Source organism: Acipenser ruthenus, chromosome 37, assembly GCF_902713425.1.
Source record: "Acipenser ruthenus chromosome 37, fAciRut3.2 maternal haplotype, whole genome shotgun sequence".
Classification (NCBI taxonomy): Eukaryota; Metazoa; Chordata; class Actinopteri; order Acipenseriformes; family Acipenseridae; genus Acipenser; species Acipenser ruthenus.
The window spans coordinates 1,390,007-1,417,602 of NC_081225.1; the positions used below are offsets into that span (position 1 = coordinate 1,390,007).

General features: G+C 47.7%; 2 protein-coding genes across 3 annotated transcripts; both read right to left on the reverse strand.

Annotated features, from left to right (window-relative positions):
- Positions 1-91: 91 nt before the first annotated feature.
- Positions 92-23,743, reverse strand: LOC117397870 (beta-adducin). The gene is made up of 15 exons (XM_059008614.1): positions 23,314-23,743; positions 16,979-17,228; positions 16,331-16,472; positions 15,826-15,974; positions 15,381-15,461; positions 14,642-14,791; positions 13,604-13,747; positions 13,341-13,439; positions 12,790-12,966; positions 12,372-12,611; positions 8,593-8,709; positions 7,870-7,959; positions 5,009-5,177; positions 4,581-4,709; positions 92-1,277 (listed from the first exon to the last, which is right to left on the reverse strand). The coding sequence occupies exons 2-15, from the start codon at positions 17,195-17,197 to the stop codon at positions 970-972; spliced, it is 2,214 nt and encodes a 737-aa protein (XP_058864597.1). The 5' UTR covers positions 17,198-17,228; positions 23,314-23,743; the 3' UTR covers positions 92-969.
- Positions 23,744-24,000: 257 nt separating this feature from the next.
- LOC117397880 (factor in the germline alpha) lies at positions 24,001-27,212 on the reverse strand. 2 transcript variants are annotated; one of them, XM_059008740.1, is made up of 5 exons: positions 26,813-27,212; positions 26,143-26,295; positions 25,146-25,343; positions 24,800-24,870; positions 24,001-24,682 (listed from the first exon to the last, which is right to left on the reverse strand). In XM_059008740.1, the coding sequence occupies exons 1-4, from the start codon at positions 27,044-27,046 to the stop codon at positions 24,850-24,852; spliced, it is 606 nt and encodes a 201-aa protein (XP_058864723.1). In that variant the 5' UTR covers positions 27,047-27,212; the 3' UTR covers positions 24,001-24,682; positions 24,800-24,849. The 2 variants fall into 2 exon arrangements, with proteins under 2 accessions (XP_058864723.1, XP_058864722.1); XM_059008739.1 differs by having other exon boundaries at positions 25,146-25,346.
- Positions 27,213-27,596: the final 384 nt, after the last annotated feature.

Genomic DNA, 27,596 nt, shown 5'->3' on the forward strand with positions numbered 1-27,596 from the left:
ACTCTGCTTACAAGCAGAGTCAAAATAAACCAAGGTACTGGACTGTTAATTCATATATATATATATATATATATATATATATATATATATATATATATACAGTTTGAGAAAAAGGAAAACTGCTGTGTACCAAAATGATCAATAAGAAAAAAGAAAAAAGAGAAAAGGATGTTTCAGGTACTTAAAAAGGAAGAATAATTGATTACAAAGCAATTATTTCATATATATTATATCATATATATATATATATATATAAATCAATTCATTCATATATATTTGGAGAGTTTGAGAAAAAGGAAAACTGCTGTGTACCAAAATGATAAATAAAAAAAAAAGAAAAAAGAGAAAAGGATATTTCAGGTTCTTAAAAAGGAAGAATAACTGATTACAAATCAATTATCAGGACGTTTCGGACTACAAGTCCTTCATCGGCTGAATACAAAAAAAAACAGTGCTCATAATTGATTTGTAATTAATTATTGTACCTTTTTAAGTACCTGAAATACCATTTTCTCTTTATATATATATATACAAGTACATATATATATATAAGGAGGCTGTGTGGTCCAGTGGTTAAAGAAAAGGGCTTGTAACCAGAAGGTCCCCGGTTCAAATCCCACCTCAGCCACTGACTCACTGTGTGACCCTGAGCAAGTCACTTCACCTAGTCTCTAAGTCGCCTTGGATAAAGGCGTCTGCTAAATAAACAAATAATAATAATAATATATATATATATATATATATATGTACTTGTATATATTTACGGGCTCGAAACAGCGAGCGCTCGGTGACAGTCCCGCCTGAACGCAGGAAGGAGCGCAGCGCTGAGAGGATTCAGAAGGCTGGAGGTCTCAAAAAGGACAGGGAAGTCAAGACAGACCCCCAAGTCAAGGGTCTGCCGCATAATTAAAAAAAAAAAATACCAAAAACACAACTATTAAAATGATCGGCTAATAAAAAAAAAACAACTCAAGACTCTGCCTTCTCTTTCTTTTTGCTTTTCTTCAGGAAGGAGGGAGCCTTGAATTTCTTCTTCTTCTTGGACGGTGATTTGGAAGGGGACCCCTCAGGGGACAGGGTAGGGGCCCCGGGGGGGACGCTGTCTTTCTTCCCCGTCTCTCCCTGTGTGGAGAGCTCCTTCATTCCCTTGCTCAGCTCCTGCTCCACGGTTTGGTCCTCCTCCTTCCCATTAAGCACCACTGCAGGCTTCTGCTCCGGCTGTTTGTTTTGCTCGTCTGGTGTCGTCTTGGAGACGTCTTTTGTTTTGGAATCTTTATCTTTAAGAGAGAAGGAAAAAAAAATGATATATATCAGTGTCACAGATAACTGTGATTATATTATACATCAAATAAAGCAGCCCAGAGACGGAAATCAGACTCCTGTTGCAGAGCAGTTTGATCCATTCCTGGATTCACGATGAATTTAATAAGACACACCTGAGCTTGTTCGCTATACACACAGTGGCTAATCAAAGTAAAACCGGGAATGGGTGAAACTGCTATGCAATAGGAGTCTTATTCCCATCCCTGTGATAACCAGTATTATTACTGCACAGGTGGAAATAAGACCCCAGTTGCATAGCAGTTTGATCTGTTCCTGGTTTTTGAGTCTAATGAGACTCACCTGAGCTTGTTACCTATACACACTGTGGCTAATCAAGCTCCTAGTAAAACCAGGAATGGGTGAAACGGCTATGCAACAGGAGTCTTATTGCCCTCCCTATACCCTTATAGTGAATATATCTAACAAAATAATCTATTAAATTCTTACCTGCTGTGCAGTTCCTTCTATCCGTTATACAAGGTCTCAAAGTTGCACTTTTGAAACACAGCAAACATGGCAAACACGCATTTTCACAACAGCCAGTATTACATTAGGTTAAAGAAAGTTTTCAGTTTGCATGCCTTATTTTCAAGAAATATGTTACACCCTGCACTTCCTGACTCACTGGCTGAAAGTGCGTCGGTCTGTAACGGAAGCAATGATTGGCTGCTGACAGGAAAGGAGCCGTCGAAGGGGCGGAAGCAATTTCAGCCACCAGGTGACCTCGGAGGTGCGACCCAATCTGACATTTCTTTAGAGAGTAGTACCCAAGATCAGGTTTTAAATACAAAATAAAAATTAAAAAAAAGATTACTATAAACATGTGCTGCTTTCAAAAGTGCCCGTTTGAGACCTGCAAAAGGAATGGAGAGGCGCACAAGATGAAAGATTTCTGAAATGAAACACAAATCTCCTGATACAACACATTTCTAAAGAAAAAAAAGCAACAACACTTGTATTTAACAGTAGCTCCTGGGCGTCAATTTTGGGGATCTATAGAAAGTTAACATGTAGATTGTAGGTGATGTAGTATTTCTAACATCCACTAGGGGGCAGAGTGTTGCAGAGGGGGAGCTAATGGATACACACTGGTGTACCAGCTGTACTTGAGAGAGCAGAAATAAATAGACTAGGAAGAGAAGACATTTGGAAATGTCTCGATACTTACTACAGTGACAAGTATTCTGAGTCTGAAGACAGCCCTATTTTTGCGACACAGAGAGAGAGAGACAGAGAGAGAGAGAGAGACAGACAGTAGTGTAGACAGATGGAGACAAAGTCACAAGACACAGTACAATGAGAAACAACACAGGACACCCCGTCTGCACTCAGAAGACCCTGCCCAGCCACTACAGAACTGAGCACAGCTGACTATAAAACCTGCAGCTCTCCTGGTCTGCACTGCACTCGCCTGACCTCAGCACCACGTTACTGGATCCTCAGCTGATGCACTATCCTTGCACTATTGCACTGCTAACATGTCACTGTAGATATAACTTGGTGTGATCCTAACTAGCTTCATCCTAGTTCATATTGTATTCTAGTAGTATTATTATTATTTGCACTGACTGTAAGCTGCACTGTGTTTAAATATGAAGCTTGCATTGTAACCCTGTGCTGCCCTGGAACACCTGTGAGTCGCCTTGGATAAAGACATCTGCCTGATTAATAGTAATAATGAATATGACTAAATCAAGCTGCAAGGAGAGCGAAGGGTTAGGCAGATATTGTGAGCACACTGGCAAACACTGCGACTCGCACAGTTGTGGGAGGATGTTTAAAACACAGAGGAACCCAGCACTGAGTGGAGTGTGGGAGCCCGACTGACCTTGGCCGCAACAATGCTGACACAAAGAGAAACTAAGCAAAAACAAGGCTTAGCTTCACGCACAACGTTTAGGTAAGATATACAAGACAGGCACTTGGGAGTGCATTGGAGAAGCATTCAAGACCCCCATGAACACACACCAGTGCTGTGTCCGCTGTCCCCCCAGAGATCACATGACTGATCACTGCTTAATTTCTGTTAATAACTAGTGACCTCATTGTTGTGTTTACTGATGATTAGGCTGTTCAGATTCACAATCCCTTTTATACACGAGAATGACCAGCTGACTGGACCGACACGTGATTAACACACAATTTTTTTTTTGATTAAACGTTTTTAATCTAAGTCTATGACTCCTCTCTTCATTGTATATTGTTGTGAAGCTGCTCGACCATTGCCCAATACAAAGCCAGCGTGTTCCAGAAATATATCTGTAACTTTTTCTTTAGTTGCGATTCCTGAAGTGGGGTGATCACCACGACACCCCGACTTCATCCTGCCTCCTGTAGCCAGGAGTACGATGAACGCTGACCCATTTCAAGTGATAGCGTTGTTCTAGAACTTATATGGGATTCACAATTTTGTTAACAGATGCATTGTTCCATTTCATTAGAAAGCTGGCTTTGTTGCTGTCTCTGCTTTTCTACATTCACTGAAGGCTGAGCTGCATGCTTAAATCGTGATACAGTGGGGTATGTGGAAGAGGGTTACGTCTGTAAATAGTTACTGATTCTTTTAACTAGAAGTCAACGAAAAACACTCAGCTCTTGGACTGATACTCATGGTTTGTAAAAACGATTTCAGTTCTATCATGTAGGCTACGCACATGTGATGTAAACACTATTTATATAACAAACAAGCAGCATGTGGAATTTCTATTTTTATTTTTTTGCTTCACAACAAAGCACCCGTCTTGCCGTTGTAGTTTGTGTTGTAAATAGTTTTTAGATCTGCAGCTTCATTTGTTGACGTCTGGTACTACACTGGGTACAAGAAAGTTCTCAGTTTGCTTCTCCTGCCCTCCAGGAAGTCTTTTACACTTGCACTTCCGGGGTCATTTCACCTCAGCAGTGTCTTTTGGGGGTCTTACTGGCTGCAAAGCATGTCAGTCAATAGGGGAAGCAGCAGCTGGTTGGTTACAGACAGGAAAGCCGGCCTCAAAAGGGGCGGGGACAATTTTACCCTCCAGGAAGTGCCACGCAATCTGAAAGCTAGACCTGCAAACAGAGATTTCTTTAGCGCAGTGTAGTACCAGATATCACCTTATCAAATGAAAAGTTAACTAAAAAAAAAAACCTGGCACATCTAAGACCTGCACAGTGAATGCATGTGCACAGATGAGGATCATTTCCTGGAATGATTTTGTTAGCTGTAATGTGTTAACTGGTTTCGCCCCATTATGGAGAAACCCCCTGGCCCGCTCTCTTACCAGCAGAAGACTTGGTGGGGGAGGCGGTCTGGCTCTTGATGGGGGAGGCGGGGGGGCTCTTTGAGGGGGAGGCGGGGGGGCTCTTGGAGGGGGAGGGGACGCCTTCATCAGCCAGCTGGTCGTCAGCACCTGCAGAAATAAGCAGCCACAACTATTGCATAGCAGCTTCACCCATTCCAGGTTTTGGACTGGGCTCTCTGATCTGTATATGCATACTGTATGCACTTAGTTGTAAAGTCAGCAATATGCATACACGGCGACCAAATCAGGACACTCTGTCAGCAGCAAGCAAACTCCATGGCAGAGTGACCTCCGGGCGTTCGCATGCAACCAAGATGAGGTCAGAAATCGCAGATTCTGCAAAATGCGGCTTGAGCAAAAAAAGAGAAATGAATAAAATGCAACAGCAACCCTCCCCCATTCCGTACCGTCCTGCCTGCCCCTCTGCTTCTTCTGCACCTCCTCTCTGTACTCCTCCAGCTCTCGGTCTGTCAGCTGGTTGAAGGGGTTGGGTGTTTCGGGGTCGGGCACGGCTGTCTCAGGCTCCCCCCCTGGATCCGTGAGCCTGGCCGCGTGTGCCAGCTCAGTATCTGCAGACTGAACCACCAGAGAGGGGACGGGGGTGGGGGGGACAGGGAGCTTATTTAATGATTCAATTACAGAGAGAAGGACATGACCTGCCTATGTTCAATAGAACACAGGCAGGCTTTGGAAAAAACAATAAATTAAAATAAAAGGAATTATGAACTAGTATATGGTTTAATCATCTTAAGAATGAATACATCAAGGGATGAATTAACTAATAGATGAGCAAACTCATGCATGAATGGTACATCGGTGAATGAACAAATCAAACTGCTGAGTGAATGCAGAATACAGTCAGCACTCGCATATCCGACCCTATAAAATGTTGACTTCAGTGACGGTTAACCGCGTGTGACGGATACCTGATTATTTCATTCTGGCCCGTTCCAACCCTTGTCCGTTTTTCAGGGAACACAAAAAAGATACGATATCCAAAACGCATAGCTGAAAGGACTGTGTTTTAAAATAAGTAGGCTTCCATTTAGATGTTCTGTATTGGTTTTGTTGGTACAGTACTATATTTTCAACAGAGTATTTTAATTCAGAACGATACGATTCTGAAAATATCACTTGCCAAAAGAGACGACACGTGGACTGTATGTCACAGTTCACTTGCAAATGAAAACTAAAGATCACAGATTTATAAAATACATCACAGTATCTAAAACTGTTTAATGATTAACTGTTACATTACCCTAGCTTGTCTCTGCTTTGTTTTTGCTGCATTTTCGTCAGGTGATACTGGAGGAAGCGCTGTGGGCTGTGATGGATATTCAAATAAATTATAACATTGAAGAGATGGGCTTTGTATCAGAAAACTGGTGACAGAGTCTGAAATCGTGTGTGACGGGGAAGTGCATTCACTTGTTACATATATAATGAGGATTGATTTCATTCTTCATACAAGGGCGGTAAAACGCGACTGATGTGTATCTGGGTAATGGATATCTGAGTCCTGACTGTGTTGAGTAAGTTTCTAGGCTTTTGAATTAAGTAACGGATTAATGAACTGCCAGTGAATTAACTCATGAATAAATAAAGGAACGAATAAACACATCAATGAATGAACTAAGATATGAAAGCATTGTAAGGTTTTATATAAACTGTAAGAATTGTATGCGCCCTTTTAAATGGTAAAGAAGCGAGAAATCATTGAAACTGAGTTGTTTCTGCTTAAACAAAGCTGTGTCTTCATATATATTTTAACTGCAACCCTATCCAGGGAAACCCGAAATGAAACTTTTTACTCTTGCTTAAATGACGCAATAGAATCACAGAACTGCTATTGGAGGGGGTCGGCTTTGCTATCGCGGTTAACAGCTTAAAATATCTTAAGAGAATTATTCTGTAAGTACGAGTACAGGCACAGGCACCCCCTAGGAATGAAGGGAGCGTGGGAGTGGATGAGGGAGGGTGTGAGTGGATGAGGGCGCGTGTGAGTGGATGAGGGAGCGTGTGAGTGGATGAGGGAGAGTGTGAGTGGATGAGGGAGAGTGTGAGTGGATGAGGGCGCGTGTGAGTGGATGAGGGAGCGTGTGAGTGGATGAGGGAGCGTGGGAGTGGATGAGGGAGCGTGTGAGTGGATGAGGGAGCGTGTGAGTGTATGAGGGAGGGTGTGAGTGGATGAGGGAGCGTGGGAGTGGATGAGGGAGCGTGTGAGTGGATGAGGGAGCGTGGGAGTGGATGAGGGAGCGTGTGAGTGGATGAGGGAGCGTGGGAGTGGATGAGGGAGCGTGTGAGTGTATGAGGGAGGGTGTGAGTGGATGAGGGCGCGTGTGAGTGGATGAGGGAGCGTGGGAGTGGATGAGGGAGCGTGTGAGTGGATGAGAGAGGGTGGGAGTGGATGAGGGAGCGTGGGAGTGGATGAGGGAGCGTGTGAGTGGATGAGGGAGCGTGGGAGTGGATGAGGGAGCGTGGGAGTGGATGAGGGAGAGTGTGAGCGTGTGAGTGGATGAAGGAGAGTGGGAGTGGATGAGGGAGGGTGGGAGTGGATGAGGGAGCGTGTGAGTGGATGAAGGAGGGTGGGAGTGGATGAGGGAGCGTGGGAGTGGATGAGGGAGCGTGGGAGTGGATGAGGGAGAGTGTGAGCGTGTGAGTGGATGAAGGAGAGTGGGAGTGGATGAGGGAGGGTGGGAGTGGATGAGGGAGCGTGTGAGTGGATGAAGGAGGGTGGGAGTGGATGAGGGAGCGTGTGAGTGGATGAAGGAGAGTGGGAGTGGATGAGGGAGCGTGTGAGCGTGTGAGTGGATGAGGGAGAGTGTGAGCGTGTTAGTGGATGAGGGAGCGTGTGAGTGGATGAGGGAGGGTGGGAGTGGATGAGGGAGCGTGTGAGTGGATGAGGGAGCATGTGAGCGTGTGAGTGGATGAGGGGACGAGGCAGCGTGTGAGTGGATGAGGGAGAGTGTGAGCGTGTTAGTGGATGAGGGAGGGTGGGAGTGGATGAAGGAGAGTGTGAGTGGATGAGGGAGCGTGTGAGTGTGTGAGTGGATGAGAGAGGGTGGGAGTGGATGAGGGAGAGTGGGAGTGGATGAAGGAGAGTGTGAGTGGATGAGGGAGCGTGTGAGTGGATGAGGGAGAGTGTGAGCGTGTGAGTGGATGAGGGAGCGTGTGAGTGGATGAGTGGATGAGGGAGCGTGTGAGCGTGTGAGTGGATGAGTGGATGAGGGAGCGTGTGAGTGGATGAGGGAGCGTGATTGCACTGTACCGGGCTCCGGCTCTTGTCTGTGATCACGCTGGCCAGGAGCTGAGACTGTGGTCCGGCTGACTTCATGTCCTGTCGGTTCTGCTCCCGGATCTGAAACACACAGAGAGCACAGGGGAGGGGGGCGTTGTGAGAAGGGGGTACAGAGGGGGGGAGGAGGGGAGGGTAGAGGCGGTAGAGACGGGAAGGAGGAGAGGCAGGTAGAGGGTGTAGACTGGGCAGATGGGGTACAGAGGAGATGGTAGAGGGGGTAGAGACGGGAAGGAGGAGAGGCAGGTAGAGGGGGTAGACTGGGTAGTTGGGGTACAGAGGGGAGGGTAGAGGGGGTAGAGAAGGGGAGGAGGAGAGGCAGGTAGAGGGTGTAGACTGGGCAGATGGGGTACAGAGGGGAGGGTAGAGGGGGTAGAGACAGGGAGGAGGAGAGGCAGGTAGAGGGGGTACACTGGGTAGTTGGGGTACAGAGGGGAGGGTAGAGGGGGTAGAGATGGGGAGGAGGAGAGGCAGGTAGAGGGTGTAGACTGGGCAGATGGGGTACAGAGGGGAGGGTAGAGGGGGTAGAGACAGGGAGGAGGAGAGGCAGGTAGAGGGGGTACACTGGGTAGTTGGGGTACAGAGGGGAGGGTAGAGGGGGTAGAGATGGGGAGGAGGAGAGGCAGGTAGAGGGGGTACACTGGGCAGATGGGGTACAGAGGGGAGGGTAGAGGGGGTAGAGACAGGGAGCAGTACCTTATTCCTGGTCTCCAGCACCTCTCGAGGGTCGGTGAAGAGAGGCACAAACAGGTTGGGGTTTTCAGTCTTGATGGCAGAGCCACTGCTGGGCTTGGCTTCCTCCGCTCGGAGCCACTGAGTGACACACAGAGCAATGCAATCACAGCGCAGGCATGGAGAGGGCTGTGCCACTGCAGACATAACTCGCTGTGATCCTAACTAGCTGCATCCTAGTTCATATTGTATTCTAGTAGTATTATTATTATTTGCACTGACTGTAAACTACACTGTGTTTAAATATGAAGCTTGCATTGTAACCCTGTGCTGCCCTGGAACACCTGTGTGAGTCGCCTTGGATAAAGGCATCTGACAAATCAGTAAGTAATAATAATAATAATAATAATAATAATAATAATAATAATAATAATAATAATAATAATGATGTTATGCAGTCACATGGCAACTGCTGTTTACTCATATTTGTGTGCTGATTAGAGGGGCTGTGCGGAGCTGGGCTGGTTTAGGGAGGGGGAGGGGAGGGGAGGGGAGGGGAGCATGCTGATCAGAGGGGCTGTGCGGAGCTGGGCTGGTTTGAGCAGGGGGAGGGGAGCGTGCTGATCAGAGGGGCTGTGCGGAGCTGGGCTGGTTTAGGGAGGGGGAGGGGAGGGGAGGGGAGGGGAGCGTGCTAATCAGTGGGCCTGAGCGGAGCTGGGCTGGTTTAGGCAGTGGGAGGGGAGGGGAGCATGCTGATCAGTGGGCCTGAGCGGAGCTGGGCTGGTTTAGGCAGGGGGAGGGGAGGGGAGTGTGCTGATCAGAGGGGCTGTGCGGAGCTGGGCTGGTTTAGGCAGGGGGAGGGAAGCGTACTGATGAGGGGCTGAGTGGAGCTGGGCTGGTTTAGGCAGGGGCAGGGGAGGGGAGCATGCTGATCAGAGGGGCTGAGCGGAGCTGGGCTGGTTTGAGCAGGGGGAGGGGAGCGTGCTGATCAGAGGGGCTGTGCGGAGCTGGGCTGGTTTAGGGAGGGGGAGAGGAGGGGAGGGGAGGGGAGCATGCTGATCAGAGGGGCTGTGCGGAGCTGGGCTGGTTTAGGCAGTGGGAGGGGAGGGGAGCATGCTGATCAGTGGGCCTGAGCGGAGCTGGGCTGGTTTAGGCAGGGGGAGGGGAGGGGAGTGTGCTGATCAGAGGGGCTGTGCGGAGCTGGGCTGGTTTAGGCAGGGGGAGGGAAGCGTACTGATGAGGGGCTGAGCGGAGCTGGGCTGGTTTAGGCAGGGGCAGGGGAGGGGAGCATGCTGATCAGAGGGGCTGAGCGGAGCTGGGCTGGTTTGAGCAGGGGGAGGGGAGCGTGCTGATCAGAGGGGCTGTGCGGAGCTGGGCTGGTTTAGGCAGGGGGAGGGAAGCGTACTGATGAGGGGCTGAGTGGAGCTGGGCTGGTTTAGGCAGGGGGAGGGGAGGGGAGCGTGCTGATCAGAGGGGCTGAGCGGAGCTGGGCTGGTTTGAGCAGGGGGAGGGGAGCGTGCTGATCAGAGGGGCTGTGCGGAGCTGGGCTGGTTTAGGCAGGGGGAGGGGAGGGGAGCGTGCTGATCAGAGGGGCTGTGCGGAGCTGGGCTGGTTTAGGCAGGGGGAGGGGAGGGGAGCATGCTGATCAGAGGGGCTGAGCAGAGCTGGGCTGGTTTGAGCAGGGGGAGGGGAGCATGCTGATCAGAGGGGCTGAGCGGAGCTGGGCTGGTTTGAGCAGGGGGAGGGGAGCGTGCTGATCAGAGGGGCTGTGCGGAGCTGGGCTGGTTTAGGCAGGGGGAGGGAAGCGTACTGATGAGGGGCTGAGCGGAGCTGGGCTGGTTTAGGCAGGGGCAGGGGAGGGGAGCATGCTGATCAGAGGGGCTGAGCGGAGCTGGGCTGGTTTGAGCAGGGGGAGGGGAGCGTGCTGATCAGAGGGGCTGTGCGGAGCTGGGCTGGTTTAGGCAGGGGGAGGGGAGGGGAGCGTGCTCATCAGAGGGGCTGTGCGGAGCTGGGCTGGTTTGAGCAGGGGGAGGGGAGCGTGCTCATCAGAGGGGCTGTGCGGAGCTGGGCTGGTTTGAGCAGGGGGAGGGGAGCATGCTGATGAGAGGCTGTGCGGAGCTGGGCTGGTTTAGGCAGGGGGAGGGGAGCATGCTGATGAGGTGCTGTGCGGAGCTGGGCTGGTTTGAGCAGGGGGAGGGGAGCATGCTGATCTGAGGGGCTGTGCGGAGCTGGGCTGGTTTAAGCAGGGGGAGGGGAGCGTGCTGATCAGAGGGGCTGTGCGGAGCTGGGCTGGTTTGAGCAGGGGGAGGGGAGCGTGCTGATGAGGGGCTGTGCGGAGCTGGGCTGGTTTAGGCAGGGGGAGGGGAGCGTGCTGATGAGGTGCTGTGCGGAGCTGGGCTGGTTTAGGAAGGGGGAGAGGAGGGGAGCATGCTGATCTGAGGGGCTGTGCGGAGCTGGGCTGGTTTAGGCAGGGGGAGGGGAGCGTGCTGATGAGGTGCTGTGCGGAGCTGGGCTGGTTTTTGATCGCACAGCGGGGAGAGGGGGGGGGGCGCTGACACAGGGAGCAGCCTTCTGTTGTGTTGAATTAACCCTGACACCCCCCCAGTCCGTGAGCTCACATTGAATTCCTGTGCTTAGTATTGTTGGTCACTTGTTAAAGTATGGTTTCCAATTGTTGAAACCCACATGAGGGCCACCCCCACCCCAAGCCCCTGTCTCCCCCTCTCTCTCACCATCTCCCTCTCTCTCCTATACCTCCCTTTCCATCTTCTCACACCCTCTCTGAATCCTAATCCTAGCCAAAAAAAATGTAGTTTATTTCTTTAAGCACGGTAAGATGCCTGCTTAGAAATGCCTCTTACTGAACAGTTTCATCTCTCATGCTGTCATACCCGCTCTCTCCACTGGGTGGCGGTGGCAGCGCAGGCACGCAGCTGCGATTCCCCTGCATTGCAGTGCTCAGGCACTCCCCTGTACAGAAGGCTTGTCCTACATCTTTCTCCCTGTGTTGTGTAACTCTATACTGAAACCATACGGGCAAACAGCCATTAGTGGGGATTAAATGAATGAACTGTTCAAAAGCATTTGGCCATCACTCCAGTAATAATCATGATTACAACCTTTCTCATTGAGCTCCACAGAATGGCTCGCTTGATGATAATAATAATAATAATAATAATAATAATAATAATAATAATAATAATAATAATAGCTATGACGAAAGATTATTCTTGAAAGTCGTAAAGCAGACTGCCAGCCAAAGAGGAACTAAGGTGAGCTGTATAATCGTAAAGTATACTGCAGTTATGAAATTAGCCTGCACTAGGAATCAGGCCGCTTATCTCCTTGACAACAATTTAAACTCCACTAATATCAAGAGTCAACAGTGAAGGTAAACATTGTTGAGAGCTCCCCTTGTGTAAATACAGCTTTGAGCTGCAGCTCAGAGGAGACAGAGTTACTCACTGTTGTGTGCAGGGATGGGAATAAGACTCCCGTTGCACAGCAGTTTGATTATTATTATTATTATTATTGATATTTATTTCTTAGCAGACGCCCTTATCCAAGGCAACTTACAATTGTTACAAGATATCACTATTTTTGAGCCATTCCTGGTTTCACTAGGAGTTTAATCAGACACACCTGAGCTTGTTACCTGGACACACTGTGGCTGATCAAGCTGGTAGTAAAACCTGGACTGGGTGACGCTGCTGTGCAGCAGGAGTCTTATTCCCATCCCTGGAGTGCTGACTAGTCACTGCCTCCCCGGGACTGTTGCCTGGTTCCTGTTGTTTTTTCTTTACCGTAGTCTTGGTGCCAGGGCTGCCCTCGCTCTGGCTGATCCGCAGGTACGTGTTGGGTGTGTTGAGCCAGCGCGTCTTCTCGTGCTGCTGCCGCTGGGTGTGGTGGCGGGGTGCGGAGCGCGGCACGGGCTCCTCCTCGAAGCTGAAGGCCGTGACGGTCGCAGGGATCTGCACCTCGCTGCGCGGCTTCGAGCGCCCCTGCAGCACCGGGTGGCGGTACGCGTAACCCGTCCGGTAACCCTGGCAACACAGACACAGACACAGACACGCTTAACGCACATGCGAGAGACTAAGGACTAAGGACTGTTTTTTTAAGCTGTTACTTCGCTGTGCTTTATTACACTATGCTTTGCTTTCACTGTGCTGCATCACACTTTCCTCTGCCTTCACTGTGGCTCGTGGCTCGTGGCTCACTCACCAGGTTGTCCAGGGTTCTCATCAGAGCCTCGAACTCGTGCTCGCCCGCACGGCACTTCTGCATCGGCCCGAAGGTGGATCCCGCCCAGCCCACTGAGCCAGCCTGGTGGGGGCGCTGTCTCTCCCTGTCCAGCAGGATCAGGTTATCAACCCCGCCGGCACTGCACAGAGCTGAGACCTGCACAGAGACACAGAGACACAGAGAGACAGAGATCAGAGACACACACACACACACTGCACAGAGCTACACTGCACAGAGCTGAGACCTGCACAGAGACACAGAGAGACAGTGAAACAGAGATCAGAGACACACACACACACACACACACTGCACAGAGACACACACTGCACAGACACAGAGAGACAGTGAAACAGAGATCAGAGACACACACACACACTGCACAGAGACACAGGGACACAGAGACACAGAGATCAGAGACACGCCAACACACACAGCACAGAGACTGGGCGACACGCACACACTGAGACACAGCGCAGAGACAGGGTGACACTCCCACACTGAGACACAGCGCAGTGTTCTGGTGAGCTCACCTGAATCTCGCATGCTGATTGGATGTGATAGATTCTGTAGAAGGCTTCCTCCACACTCTCCCCCAGAGCCAGCACGCCATGATTCCTCAGCACCAGTACCTGAGCACGGGGGTGGGGGGGGAGACGTGGTTGACTTTCCAGTTTGTTTACGTAGAGACAATATTCTCCATCTCCCACTCACCTTCCACATGGATTCTCACTCTAACATGTCTTAGACTCTTAAGACTCACTCACACTCTCTCACTCTCCCCTCACTCTCTCACCTTGCAGGTGGGCCCCAGGCTCTTCTGCAGCTCCACTCTGTCCTCCTCCCCCTCCACGTCTCCGTTGTAACTGAAGTACGCCGCCTCACCAACCAGCAGGGCCTCGTGAGACACAGGCAGGATCCCGCACTTCATAGCAGAGACCTGGCGGGGAGAGAGGGAGATGGGGAGAGAAGGAGAGGAGGAGGGAGAGGGGGAGAGGGAGAGGGTGATAGGGGGAGGGAGAGAGGGGGCGGGAGAGGAGGAGGGAGAGGGAGAGAGAGAAGGGGAGAGGACCAGACCAGGATATAATAAGCTGCGAGTGTAATCAGTGTGAATGCAATGCAGTTGCACAGTAGCAGTGCTGCTGCTGCAGAGTGACGGAAATGGGCTTGTCCCCTGGTTACACTGTTCATTTACCACAGTGTACCAGGATTTGTTTTTTAATATGCTTTACCATCCCTCTCTGTGCTTTACAATGCTTCCCTATGCTTTACCAGACCTCTCTGTGCTTTACAATGCTTCCCTATGCTTTACCGTCCTTCTCTGTGCTTTACAATGCTTCCCTATGCTTTACCATCCCTCTCTGTGCTTTGCAATGCTTGCCTATGCTTCACCATACCTCTCTGTGCTTTACAATGCTTCCCTGTGCTTTACAATGCTTCCCTATGCTTTACCATGCCTCTCTGTGCTTTACAATGCTTCCCTATGCTTTACCATCCCTCTCTGTGCTTTGCAATGCTTGCCTATGCTTTACCAGACCTCTCTGTGCTTTACAATGCCTCCCTATGCTTTACCAGACCTCTCTGTGCTTTACAATGCTTCCTTATGCTTTACCAGCCCTCTCTGTGCTTTACAATGCGTGCCTATGCTTTACCTTGCTTTCTCTGTGCTTCATTACACTTTGCTGTGCTTGCACAGTGGGGCACTTTTATAAGGGCCCTGTCTCTGGTGCAGAGCACTGCAGTTCTGGTCTCAGCGCTGCTCTGCATTGCTGCGTGTTAGACTTGTGTTAATCTCGTGTTACTCTCACATTAGCCCCGTGTGAGGGCTGCGTACCGCGGCAGTGGCAGGCGTGTGCAGGTGTATCAGGCAGCGCACATCCGGCCGTGCGGAGTAGATGGCGGAGTGGAGCCGGAACCCAGCCCTGTCCACCTCCAGAGCGGTGCTGCCCTTCTCAACCAGCTCCCCCAGAACATTCACCTTCACCTGAGAGACGAGAGAACACGTCAAGGGGATGTGAGAGGGGTGGGGGGGGCGGGGGGGAGGAGAGGAGGGGAGGGGAGGAGGAAGGAGGAGGAAGAGGGAAGGAGGAGGGGAGGTGAGGAGGAAGAGGAGGGGAGGAGGAGAGGAGATGAGAGGAGGAAGAGGGACGGAGAAGAGGAAAGGAGGGGAGGAGGAGGACGAGGAGGAGGAGGGGAGGAGAGGAATGGGAAGGAGGAGGGGGGAAGGAGGAGGAGTGGAAGGGGAGGAGGAGAGGGAGGAGGAGGAGGATGGGAAGAGGAAAGGAGGGGAGGAGGAGAGGAGGAGAGGAAGGGGAAGGAGGAGGGGAGGAGAGGAGGAGGGGAACAGGAAAGGAGGGGAGGAGAAGAGGGAGGAGAGGAGGAAGGAAGAGGGGAGGAGGAGGGGAAGAGTGGGGGGAGGAGAGGAGGGGGAAAGAGGAGGGGTGGAGGAGGGGAGGAGGAGAGGAAGAGGAGGGGGAGGGGAGAAGGGGAAGAGGAGGAGGAGAGGGAGGGGAGTAGGGGAGGAGGAAAGGAGGGGGAGGAGGAGGAGAGGAGGGAGATGGTTTCGCACTCACCAGGCTGGATGCTGTGACTTCACTGTACGACAGGCCCTGGGGAACGATGAGGAAGTGGTCCTGCTCCTTGCTCACTCTCAGCTGCACAGACAAAGCAAACAGAAAGACACACTGCTGATAACGGAGCCCAGCAGATATCAGGGTCAGGGTCAGGGTCAGGGTCAGGGTAGCCCAGCAGACAGCTGGTATAAGGAGGCTGGATCACAGGAGATGATGCTTCAACAGATGGTTTTCTTCTCACCAGGATCTGCCGCATCGTTCGTCTGTTTCTAGAAGACTGACGGACAGACAGGCAGACAAATGGAGTGATAACTAGACAGACAAACAGACAGACACACAGACCACGGAGAAGCAGGCAGATCGATGGACAGATAACTAGACAAAGAGATAGGCAGGCAGACACTGAGACACAGACAGACAGACAGACAGACAGACAGGCACTCACAGTGAGGTAGGTCCTGGCTAGCTGGCTCCAGCCGTACAGATCCAGTAGCCGATAGACACTGGTCAGCTTGCAGCGCATCAGCCTCTCTCCTTTAGCCAGAGTGGTGGGGTCAGTGCCGTGGAGGTCATTGATGGGGATGACCATCAGAGCTGCAACGAAGGGGGAGGGGGAGGAGTCACACACAGTGCTGGACACACACACAGGAACACCACTGCCTCTCAGACGGGCTGGACGTCCGAGCACAGAGCGACGGCCACAGCTAACCCTGCAGAGGCAACTGAACTGAATGCTGGGCAGCTAGCCAAGAGTTTGGAGTGCACGAGTCTAGGGACGTTAAGACGAGAATATACAAACATACAATTTTACACAGTGATAGATCCTCCTCGGGATACTGGATTGAGGGAGATGGGCGGGCTGGTAAGAGGTGAGGAGGGGAGGGAGGGGGGTGAGGAGAGGAGGGAGGGGGGTGAGGAGGGGAGGGAGGGGGGTCTGTGATTTCACCTACAGGAGGGGGAGACGGGCAGGGTGGCAGGCGCTCCCTGTGATGCCAGGAAGTCTCCGATCTGCCGCAGGGCCCACAGGTTGGAGGAGTTGTTTCCCTTCTTCATCTGCTCCTGGATCAGACTGTCCAGCTCCTCCCTGAATGACTGAGAGAGAGAGAGAGAGAGAGAGAGAGTCACAAACACACACAGGCAGACAAACATACATAGACAGACACACACAAACACACACTGAAACACACACTGCCACACACTCACACAGTCAGACACACACTGCCACACACTGCCACAGACTTTTTATACACAGTATGTAAAACCTGGACTGGGAAAAACTGCTATGCAATAGGAGTCGAATTTACCTCCCTGTAAAACATATTGCAAAACTTGGCAAACAATAGGGAAATGCATAGCATGACCCTGGAAGAAATGTCTATGCAAATTGACCTAGACTTTTATATAAAAGTGACCCCTTGGGATGTGGGCAGTTGTTTCTGTTAATTTTTAGTGTAAATATAATTGCAATCACTGCAGCGTAACTGTAACTGTGGTTTGCAATTGTCACTGCAGTTTCAGCAAACAATGCCGCTGCTGTAATTGAAAATGTAATTGTAATTGAATTGCAGTTAACCCCAGGACTGCTCCCCACGGCTCACCGGGCTCTGCAGGATGAGGGAGGCTCTCTTCCCGGGATCCATCGGGTGGAAGTCCTGCTGCTGGGAGGGGTCTCCATCACAGCTCTTGAGAGGGGAGGGGGAGGGGGAGAGGGGGTCGTCACTGTGCTCCTTGAGAGGGGAGGGGGAGGGGGAGGGGGGGTCGTCACTGTGCTCCTTGAGAGGGGAGGGGGAGGGGGAGGGGGGGGCCTCACTGCTCATCTTCACTGGCCGGGGAGGGGGAGGAGGTCAGCTGAGAGAGAGAGAGAGAGAGAGAGAGAGAGAGAGAGAGAGAGAGAGAGGGAGAGAGAGAGAGAGAGGGAGAGAGAGGGGGCAGAGGGAGAGAGAGAGAGAAAGAGGAGAGAGAGAGAGAGAAAGAGGAGAGAGAGGGGGACAGAGGGAGAGAGAGAGAGGGGGGGACAGAGAGAGAGAGAGAGAGAGAGAGAGAGAGAGAGAGAGAGAGAGAGAGAGAGAGAGAGAGAGAGAGAGAGAGAGAGAGAGAGAGAAATGGTCAACAGCAGTAGAATTAATACCACAGAAAGATCGTACTGCTTACAACAGTAAAGGCGTAGCCATGGGAAATAGTCCACAGTGAGATCTGAGAATTACGGAGAATACCGTTACAGCGGTGGCTAAAAGTTTTGTATCACCTAGAATTTTAGGATTGAGACAAAATGTTAAAAAAATATGAATTTTATTTATCATGTAATCAAAGAAGCTACAAAATGATATGGCAAAAGTCTACTGGAAGTCGTAACAGTAACACAGCAGTATTTCATGTTGGATTTCGAAATGACACATTTTTCAATTGCTGTCAGTTTTCCGTTAAGTGATATGGAAAACTACAAAGCGGTCTGTAATTCAATATGTTAACATTATTCAGAAGGTTGCATTCGACTTCATGAAGCAAAATTAGTTTATTCTGTATAGAGGGAGATGCAATGCTTTTGGCCAGAGCTGTAGACTCTCATTATAAATGGATCTGCACTGCCCACTGGCTACAATGCAAAATCGAATCAGGAAATTGGACATTCATTCACAATTACATGTTGATTAATTGTGAATTAACATGTAATTGTTAATTCACACTGCTGCCCATTACGTGGGCAGCAGTGTGGAGTAGTGGTTAGGGCTGTGGACTCTTGACCGGAGGGTCGTGGGTTCTATCCCAGGTGGGGGACACTGCTGCTGTACCCTTGAGCAAGGTACTTTACCTAGATTGCTCCAGTAAAAACCCAACTGTATAAATGGGTAATTGTATGTAAAAATAATGTGTTATCTTGTAACAACTGTAAGTCGCCCTGGATAAGGGCGTCTGCTAAGAAATAAATAAATTAATTAGTCATTTAGCAGACGATTTTATCCACAGTGAATTACAGAGACTAGGGGGTGAACTATCCATCATCAACAACTGCTGCTGCAGAGTCACTTCCAACAGGACCTTGTTTGTTTTACGTCTCATCCGAAGGACGGAGCACAAGGAGGTTAAGTGACTTGCTCAGGGTCGGTCACACACACAGTGTGTCAGTGGCTGAGCTGGGATTTGAACCTCCTGGTAACAACAAGTCCCTTTCTTTTACCACTGGACCACCGAGCCTCCTATCATGTATATATCTGTGTTTCTTCCTGCGTGCATTGGATCTTTTTTTCTGAACATTTGTAACTAAGAGGAATAAAACAATAGCTCCTACCTGCTACTATCGTTTTATTTTAGTTGCTAACCCTTAAAGTTTCCCTTTGTAAAAGCACAGCAAAGCGTAATAAAGCACAGTGAAAGCATGGTAAAGCACAGGGAAGCATTGCAAAGCACAGAGAGGTATGGTAAAGCATAGTGAAGCATTGTAAAGCACAGAGAGGTCTGGTAAAGCATAGGGAAGCATTGTAAAGCACAGAGAGGTGTGGTAAAGCATAGGGAAGCATTGTAAAGCACAGAGAGGTCTGGTAAAGCATAGGCAAACATTGTAAAGCACAAAGAGGTATGGTAAAGCATAGGGAAGCATTGTAGAGCACAAAGAGGTCTGGTAAAGCATAGCGAAGCATTGTAAAGCAGAGAGGTGTGGTAAAGCATAGTGAAGCATTGTAAAGCACAGAGAGGTATGGTAAAGCATAGGGAAGCATTGTAAAGCACAGAGAGGTCTGGTAAAGCATAGGGAAGCATTGTAAAGCACAGAGGTCTGGTAAAGCATATTAATAAACATGCAAACCAGGACAAACTATGATACACACAGAGTATAACCTTGTGAAAAGCAGGGGGCGAAGCTCCAAAAATACAGCAGTAAACTTTTATAAGGGAGCACGAGTTAAACTAGTTTATTTTTGTGTTTGTTCTTTTGCTCCACAGCAGGGTACTAGAACGATCCCTCCTCCCCGGCTGGCACCCTCCCTCGCCTGCCTGCTTGCTATGAGCTGATGTCAGTCCCATGGCAGTTGAAACGCTGCTCTGCACAGTGGAGATAATCAAACGCGCCACACCCCACCCTGTCCCCATCCTCCCTCTCTCCCTGCCTCCCCGCCTCTCTCCCAGCTCCTGCCTGGGTGAGTTCTTGCTGTAGTTCTCTGCTAGCTGCGTTACACTTGTTTCAATAAATTATGACGGAAACTCCCTTTAAAATGATAACTGTATTTATCGATTTGATCAGCCTGCATCCTGATTAGCTACAGATGGATTTATTTTTATTTTTTTGTATTTTTACAGCACGGATTATCTCCCCTCAATATGGATGTTTTAGGGGGTTTTAAATCAATAGATGATTCATTGATTAATCACACCTGCGGGCTTTGATCGATTAAATAATAACTGATCGATTAATCTTGTCTACCTGAACGCTGTATAAAAAAAAAAAAAATACTTGTGAAAAACAAATTTTGAAAAACGGCCAAGGGTATTTCTAGAGAGCTTGGCGAACCTCCAAATCACACTTAAGCAAACATTTACAAACACATTAAAGTAAATATATGCATAATAAAGAATAGCATGCATTATGAAACATCTGCAGGACATAAGCATTATGTTGATGCATTGTATTACACTGTCGTTCAATGCAATTTCATATCACAAGCAAACAGGTGTGACTAATCGATTAATCAATCATAGATCGGGTGATCAATCAATCAATAGCAAGTGTCAAGATTAAAACCTCTCATTTTCAGTAAAGAGGTCTTGACTGAAAACACTATTTAGGAGATGCTATCTTCTCTAACATGCTCAGCTGAAAGTGTGCATTACAGCCCCCTTAATCTGCTGTGAGTGCTAGCTAGTGCAATACATACCAGAGCTGTCTCTCTTTCTAAACTGCTTCAGGTAATCCAAGACCCTTTCTCCTGCTCCTGCACTCGCACGAGAGAGAGATACACGCTCGCACACACACACACACACACACACACACACGTGACCGCTAAACACACACAAGATAAGTCCCGCCCAGTTTATGCTAAAGTGCTCCAGCCAAAAATGAAACCACCGGCCAATTAAAAAGCTGTAAACAAAGTCACCTTAAAAGGAGGACAGCATGGTCACTTTAGAGAGTACAGAACTGTTGTCACTGCCTGCCAGTCTCCTTGACTGCCTGTCTGTCTGTCTGACTGACTGTTTGCCTGCCTGCCTCTCTCCCTGCCTGTCTGTCTGTCTGCCTGCCTGCCTGCCTGCTTGTCTGTCTGTCTGCCTCTCTCCCTGCCTGCCTGCAGGACTCAATCTCTCCACACTGAAATCTCCAACTGCAGAATCTAAATATCCAAAAACTAATCAAATTAACCCCCGAGTTCCTTGTAGTATTAATACATAGAAAATTGGCTTTTTATTTCCAGGCATCTCATTGGCTACTACCCCTGGGCGGGGTCGGGTGGTTTCACGATGAGTTTAATAAGACTCACCTGATCCTGTTACCTCTGCACTGTGGCTAATCAAGTTCACAGTAAAACCTGGAATGGATTGAAACTGCTATGCAATAGGAGCCTTAATACCAGCTTGATTAGCCCCAGTGTGTCTAGGGAACAAGCTCAGGGGTGTCTTATTAAACCGAAACCTGGAACTGGTGAAACTGCTGTGCAGTGGGAGTCTTATTGCCATCCTTGTACCTCCAAGTACCCCAGAGTGTAACCCCTAACCTGTTCCCCCCTGCAACACACCTAGCTCTGCATTTATTGACGGGACTATAAAAGTAACACAACTTTATTTGGGAGTCAGGTTCCCCTTCAGCCCCTCTCTCTCTCTCTCTCTCTCTCTCTCTCTTTAAGATAGAACGCACCCACTCGCTGAATGCTGTAAAAACAGAGGCTCCGGATTTTGGTGATTCAGGGAGAAGGAAAAACTCTTTAAAGTTTAATGCAGAGCGCAGCGCTGAGTGATTGGGGCAGAAGACGTTTTGAGAGACTGACACAGAAAAAAATAAAACTGCACGATTGATGATCACCTGGCTTATTGAAATGAAAGGCTTAGAGAAAAAAAACAGGATTCTGTTTCATCTTCTTAATCCTTATTATTATTTGTTTATTTAGCAGACGCCTTTATCCAAGGCGACTTACAGAGACTAGGGTGTGTGAACTATGCATCAGCTGCAGAGTCACTTACAACTACGTCTCACCCGAAAGACGGAGCACAAGGAGGTTAAGTGACTTGCTCAGGGTCACACAGTGAGTCAGTGGCTGAGGTGGGATTTGAACCGGGGACCTCCTGGTTACAAGCCCTTTTTTTAACCACTGGACCACACAGCCTCCTAACTAGGATTATTATTAACTAGAATTATAATGATTTTTTTTCATTAATTATTTTAGCAAGTGAGTTTAGTGAAAAGTTTCCCCATTGCAAGGTAAAGAGTTAAGGAGAGAATTGGAGGGTGTGTTTAATTGATTTAAGGTACATAACTCTAAAAATGAAGCAAGTTCACTTATTTTTGTTGTGCTGTTGCAAGGATACAATACTGAAGATGGATAAGCACTACCGCCTCTAAAAATAAATCTAGGTTGCCTTATCAGGACGATTCTGTGCAATGTTTAGACACTGCCAGACTGCATCGAAACACAAAGTGATGCGTGAGCCTACCAAAGAGCCGGTGTGTGCAAACCACGAAGTGCATCAACATTACTTATTCAAACAATGCAGTCACCGTGCCCGATTTAAAACTAGCTATCGTGATTAAGCAACAAACACGAACACAGCCGCCGTTTACTTAATGAAGGATCAAAACAGAGCTCTCTTAACCCCTATAGACACACAATTAAATAATGCGACTGAACCAACAGTGCCGCCGCCAGCCCCCACACAGCGAGGCGACAAAGAACAGCGAGCGGCGTTTCACTTTCAAGGCACGGCTCCCTCGGCTCTGAGCCCTGCAGCCTCCGGGCTCCGCTACCGAGGCAACCAGCCCGGATCAACCGCGCCTCAGCATCAGCACCACGAACAACGGAGAGCCGCGTCCCCACAGGAACGGACTGCGCATTTACTGAATTAGTTACTAATATCCAAACTATATTATTGCAAAGCACAGTGTCACAAAAACTAGCCAATGACATTATGGTCATTTCTTTGTAATATCTGACGTCAAAATATCAGTTTGAACAATGGGTGTATTGCCGTTAGTCTAGTGAAGTGATATTTGTGAAAACTCGGTATATTGAACAAATAAATTGATTAAAATATTTATCATATCGTTACAAACACGGTAGCAAATTGTAGGCATCTATTTTAAAATGTGTTTTTGTCTTTAAAACAAAAACACATATAGCCAAGCAATTGCGTGTATTTATTTTATTGGATTTATTTAACTATATTGATAATATTTTAAACCATGAATCGTGCGTCATCCAGCATTATGACTGGGTTAATAAAACAAACAAAAGGATTATGTTTCGACACAGCGGCGCTTCGGCTGTTGTGAATCGAGCACACCGCTTCCTCTCGCTCGGTCTCGCATCACTTACCGAAATAAACTTGACCTCGGCCTATGGGGAAAGAGTCGAGGTAAGAAATACCTAAAAAAAAAAACGTATATACACCCGAAAAACGTGTGTGTAATTATATATATATATATATATATATATATATATATATATATATATATATATATATATATATTCTAGCACAATACAAGTCGGACAAAGACAGTTTTACTGTAGTCTAATGTACGCTTATTTTGAAGAACTCATTAGTACAGTAGTTATATAATTATGTATTAAATTTAGCAATACACGATTAAATATGATTTAATAAAATTCGATGTTATTTGGAACAGACTCTGAATAACAACCATCACAACAAACGCTAATCCCTCCTCTTCCCTGCCTGAGAGACCCTGCATATCACGGTCAGAATAAATCAAAGCATGGATATATTTCACACTTACCTGCTCACTGCATCACCGTAAGACACGGCCTGATCTTCTGAACGGTATGTGTAATGAAACGGTTCCTGATCTAGCGATTACTGTTTATTATGAAAATGCAGGTCTGTTAATGAAGTTCCCTTATTGTGGACTCGTTTTTCCACCGATCTGCCCGTATCCCGTAGAATCGCCTCAGATGCCACGCCTGTGAATTACCCCCCCTCAATAGAAAAACAGCATAATTGAAGAACGAACAGCATCAATTGCCGGCTCTGCGGCACTCATGGAATACAGTGTATGCCTAGATATTTGATCTTTTTGGTTAATATTAAAACATAACGTGTTTTTTCCTTGTCTAGAATTCAAGCTACACTGATGCGCTCCTGCACAGCATCGCTAGAACAGCAGCAGCAGACACACAGGCGAGTTAAATCCCTCTGACTGAACAGAATTGATGAGAATGTCTCCCGGTATGAGTTTGGTGGAGATACCGCCCTCTGCTGGCGCAGAGTGGTATTGCTGCCATTTATAAATTCGCAAGGGAGAGAGATTTTTCTACAGCGGTAATCAATAAAGGGGTATTTGATTAGTTAATGGACTGGTATTAGATCGATAACGTCTAATGTGACGACAGGTTGGATGAATCAACCCCCCCCCCCCCCCCAAAAAAAAAATAAAATAAAAAAGTAAGGGACCATTAATACAGATTTATATTTTTTTTAATTAAATAACGTGGTCTATACATACATTAGAATTCATTCATCATGAAAAAAAAAGTTCACATCTGGTAAGTGCTCCGTGTACAGATCAATAAGTTATATTGCAAAAAAAAAAAAAAAAAACACAGCAGCCGTCCCACAGTTGAAAAACATTGCCATTTCTTTTATACAAAATAAATGCAATAGGTTCCTTTAAATGTAGAAAGGTACATTCTCCAGCTCACTGTCACTGAACACATGAAAAATAACAGGTGAACAGAAACTCAACGTGGCTCGTTTGTGTCGGCTGCAGAGCTGGTTTTAGGGGCCAGCAACCAGGACAATCACCCGGGGCCCCACTAGACTAAGAGGTCATTTCTACAGAGGAGTGAAAAACACATTTATACACACAAAAATGAACAGTACCAGTTCATGACAACTTAATTTTACGACGTTTGTCAATAGAAAAACGGTATCATTACTATCCAGCATGTACGGGACAAGACATCCGGCTGACTCCTCGTTTAGTTTGCATCCTCGCATTTTAAAGTGATCCATTTATTTCTGATGCGAGAATCCGTTTCCAAGCAAAGGAGCAGTGACGTCATGCGGTGCGGGATCGGGGGGAGGAGGAGGAGGCAGAGAGGGAGGGGCCCACGCCTCAGCCCGGGGACTCCGAGTCAAACACTGGTCTAAAAATCACAACACACAAACCATGTTTAAAATACCGAAATACCCAAGACTTTGAAATTGCACGTACTGTTTAAAAGGGCTGGTAAAAGTATTCATAAAATAAGACATTTACTTACCTTTGAGGCTGCGATTCACACAAGCTAATATTGGAGCAAAGCGACCCCCTTCATTTATTAGACTGGAATAACTGAAATAGGAGTGGAGAATATTAATTAAATAAGAAAAGACGAAACAAAATGATTAGCGCTGTGTGGTTAACCCTTCAAGGTACGAGTCCCACAGATACCATGACGCTAACACTCCTCATGATGCTAGAGTCGCTCTCGCAATGGATTTGAAGAAACATTTTGAACAAGCAGCGCTCGATTCCTCGTGTACCTTCAGGGCTTAACAGATGCGTGACTCTGCATCACAACTGCTTTGGATAAATATTACTACTAAATCTGTAGGTAGAGGCGTTACCAGGCTGCGGTCCGGCTGGATCTGGATGATGTACGTCGGCAGCGCGCAGCTCCTCAGCAGCAGGGCGTGGCCCTCCAGCTCGGTCAGGGGCCCCGGAGCCCGGATGAACACGCTGCCAGGCTGGGGGGGCGGCAGGCTGCTCCCTGGGACAGCGCAGGTCAGAGCGTCCCTCCTCTCTGTCGGCACCCCGCTCTCCAGCTGCTGCACAGAAACCCGGCCGGGAGGGGAGAGGTTAATGTTTTAGACACTCCAAGAAACTCTCAAAAGAGAAAGGCTTTAAGAATATTGCAACTGACTATGAAGTTTCTAAATTTAGGACTAGAGTGTTTATGGACAGGGGTGGGGTCCTTTTTAAAATCAATTCCCGTTCCCTTTTAATCAATTCCAGCACATCATTGCTCAAAATTGCAATCGGCAGCCTTCTGCTAAAGTGAGCTTCTAACAGTGGCAACAGATGCCTTGCATTGAAGTCACTGAATTAAATTAGCTTCAAATAAAAGCAGTTAAAGGAATTTTGGAATTGATTTTAATAAAGGAACTGGAATTGTAAGACAGGAAGTGACCCCCGTCCTGATTATGCATAGTTTAGGAACACTTAGCCAGAAATGGTCAAATGCACGACTTTAAAAGTTGTTTAAGATACCTGATTAAAGCACAAAGCGGTCGAACATTCACACACGGGTGTGTTTCTATATCACTGATTACTGAGATGCAGGCGGGTATATGAAGGATAACGATGACAGATCTTGGTGTTGTAATACATGTGCACACCGCTGTGTGCGTCTATAGCCAAAAGTTTTTGCATCGCCCTATAATTTTAGGATTGTCACACCAATTATATCAAAAACTACAAAATGATTAAAAAAAAACCCAAAACACTACCAGAAGCCATAACAGTAGTAAAGTGTTTCATGTTAGATTTCAAAATGTTTAATTTTTCGAGAGATAGACGGAGTGATTCCAGCCCCTGTCGCCCCCTCCTCTCCCCGCGCTGTACCTCGGCCCCCCCGCTCTGGTCCAGCACGCTGTGCAGAAGGCGGATATACTCCGTGGCGGCCTTCAGCGTGTCCACCTTACTGGGCTTGCGGTCCCGGGGGATGAGCGGCACGATGGTTTTCAGAGTCGAAAAGCCGCTGTTGAGATTACGAATCTGAAAAAAAAAAAAAAAAAAAAAGGGAAAGAAATGTAATAAATACAACGGATGGAATTAGACTGTTACAAGCCGTTTAAGAACCAGGCCAGGTTTTACATTCAGTCGGTGAGCAGATATTATTATTATTATTATTATTATTATTATTATTATTATTAATAATAATAATAATAATAATAATAATAATAATAATAATAATAATAATAATAATAATACGACCCACTGCAGTTTGAGCCAGTCCTGGTTTTCAATCTATTTTATATAGCGCCTTTCATAGCGGACCACTATCAAAGTGCTTTACAAGATGCAGTAACAAGAAAATCCATAATACTTTAAAAGCTGAAAAAATTAAATACAGTGGAATGTGCCGCTTAACACATTATAGTAGTATTATACATAAAATGGTACATTAAATACAGTTGAAAACGCATAATACAGGTAACAGTACGTGAAGTAGCAGCGGTTTAACACACACATACATTATATATATATATATATATATTAAATACAGACTCACCCGCTGTCTTTCCTTGGCGTTCGCAAGGTGTCGTCTTTTCACTATGTCCCGCCAGTCCTCTGTCGAGCGGTACTCCCCGGCCGGTCCCCGCTTCAGCTTAGTGACCGTGGCCGGGACAGGAACGACCCCGCCGCCGCAGGTGTCGCTCAACACGTCCTGCATCAGCTCCGCTTCGGGAGTGCACAGGATAGAGGCGGGAGGCAGCCGACCCACAGCCATGCCAATCCCAACCATACAGAAATATTCAATTTTACTTCTTAGTATTGTGTGTTTTATGATTATTTGTTTTATCGCTTACAAAAACGACCACCGTCTCGCTGCACCGACACCCCCGGTGCATATGAGCAATTTAAATTAGTTAACGGTCTTCTTAATTAGTTGTTCAGTTTATGCAAATACGCGTTTACCAGTTTGAGCCGCCTAATTTATATATTGCTAATTGAGAAATTAGATAGGCTAGGTGTATCTCAGCGCTTCAGGTGTGAAGTGTTGTTTCAAGGAGTTGTTGCATTTAGGGAGTTGTAGTTTTGCCAAGGCTCCAGCGCCGGGAGAGTTCTTAATACTGTGAGTTAAAAGACTACATTTCCCAGAATCCAACCTGAGGTGCAGCACACCTGTGTCAAGCGGCGATTGGCTTGGCATTTGAAACGTGAATCAATCTCGCAGGAAACAACCTAGTAGAGAAATGACAGGTAAAAGAACGGATTGAATTCAACGTGACGTGAAACCAGTATATTGTAAGAAAATGCACGCACTGCGACATATAATAATACTACTAATAATA

Bases quoted from the DNA above. Each gene is read 5' to 3' on its own strand.
- LOC117397870 (XM_059008614.1), bottom strand. From the start codon at position 17,197: ATGAGCAGTGAGGCCCCCCCCTCCCCCTCCCCCTCCCCTCTCAAGGAG. The intron at 13,748-14,641 runs GTACGCAGCCCT...TCTCCCCGCCAG, and splicing joins ACACGCCTGCCACTGCCGCG to GTCTCTGCTATGAAGTGCGG. The intron at 4,710-5,008 runs GTACGGAATGGG...TTATTTCTGCAG, and splicing joins GCAGAGGGGCAGGCAGGACG to GTGCTGACGACCAGCTGGCT.
- LOC117397880 (XM_059008739.1), bottom strand. From the start codon at position 27,046: ATGGTTGGGATTGGCATGGCTGTGGGTCGGCTGCCTCCCGCCTCTATC. The intron at 26,296-26,812 runs GTGAGTCTGTAT...TTTTTTTTTCAG, and splicing joins ACGCCAAGGAAAGACAGCGG to ATTCGTAATCTCAACAGCGG. The intron at 25,347-26,142 runs GTACAGCGCGGG...GTTTCTGTGCAG, and splicing joins ACCAGAGCGGGGGGGCCGAG to CAGCTGGAGAGCGGGGTGCC.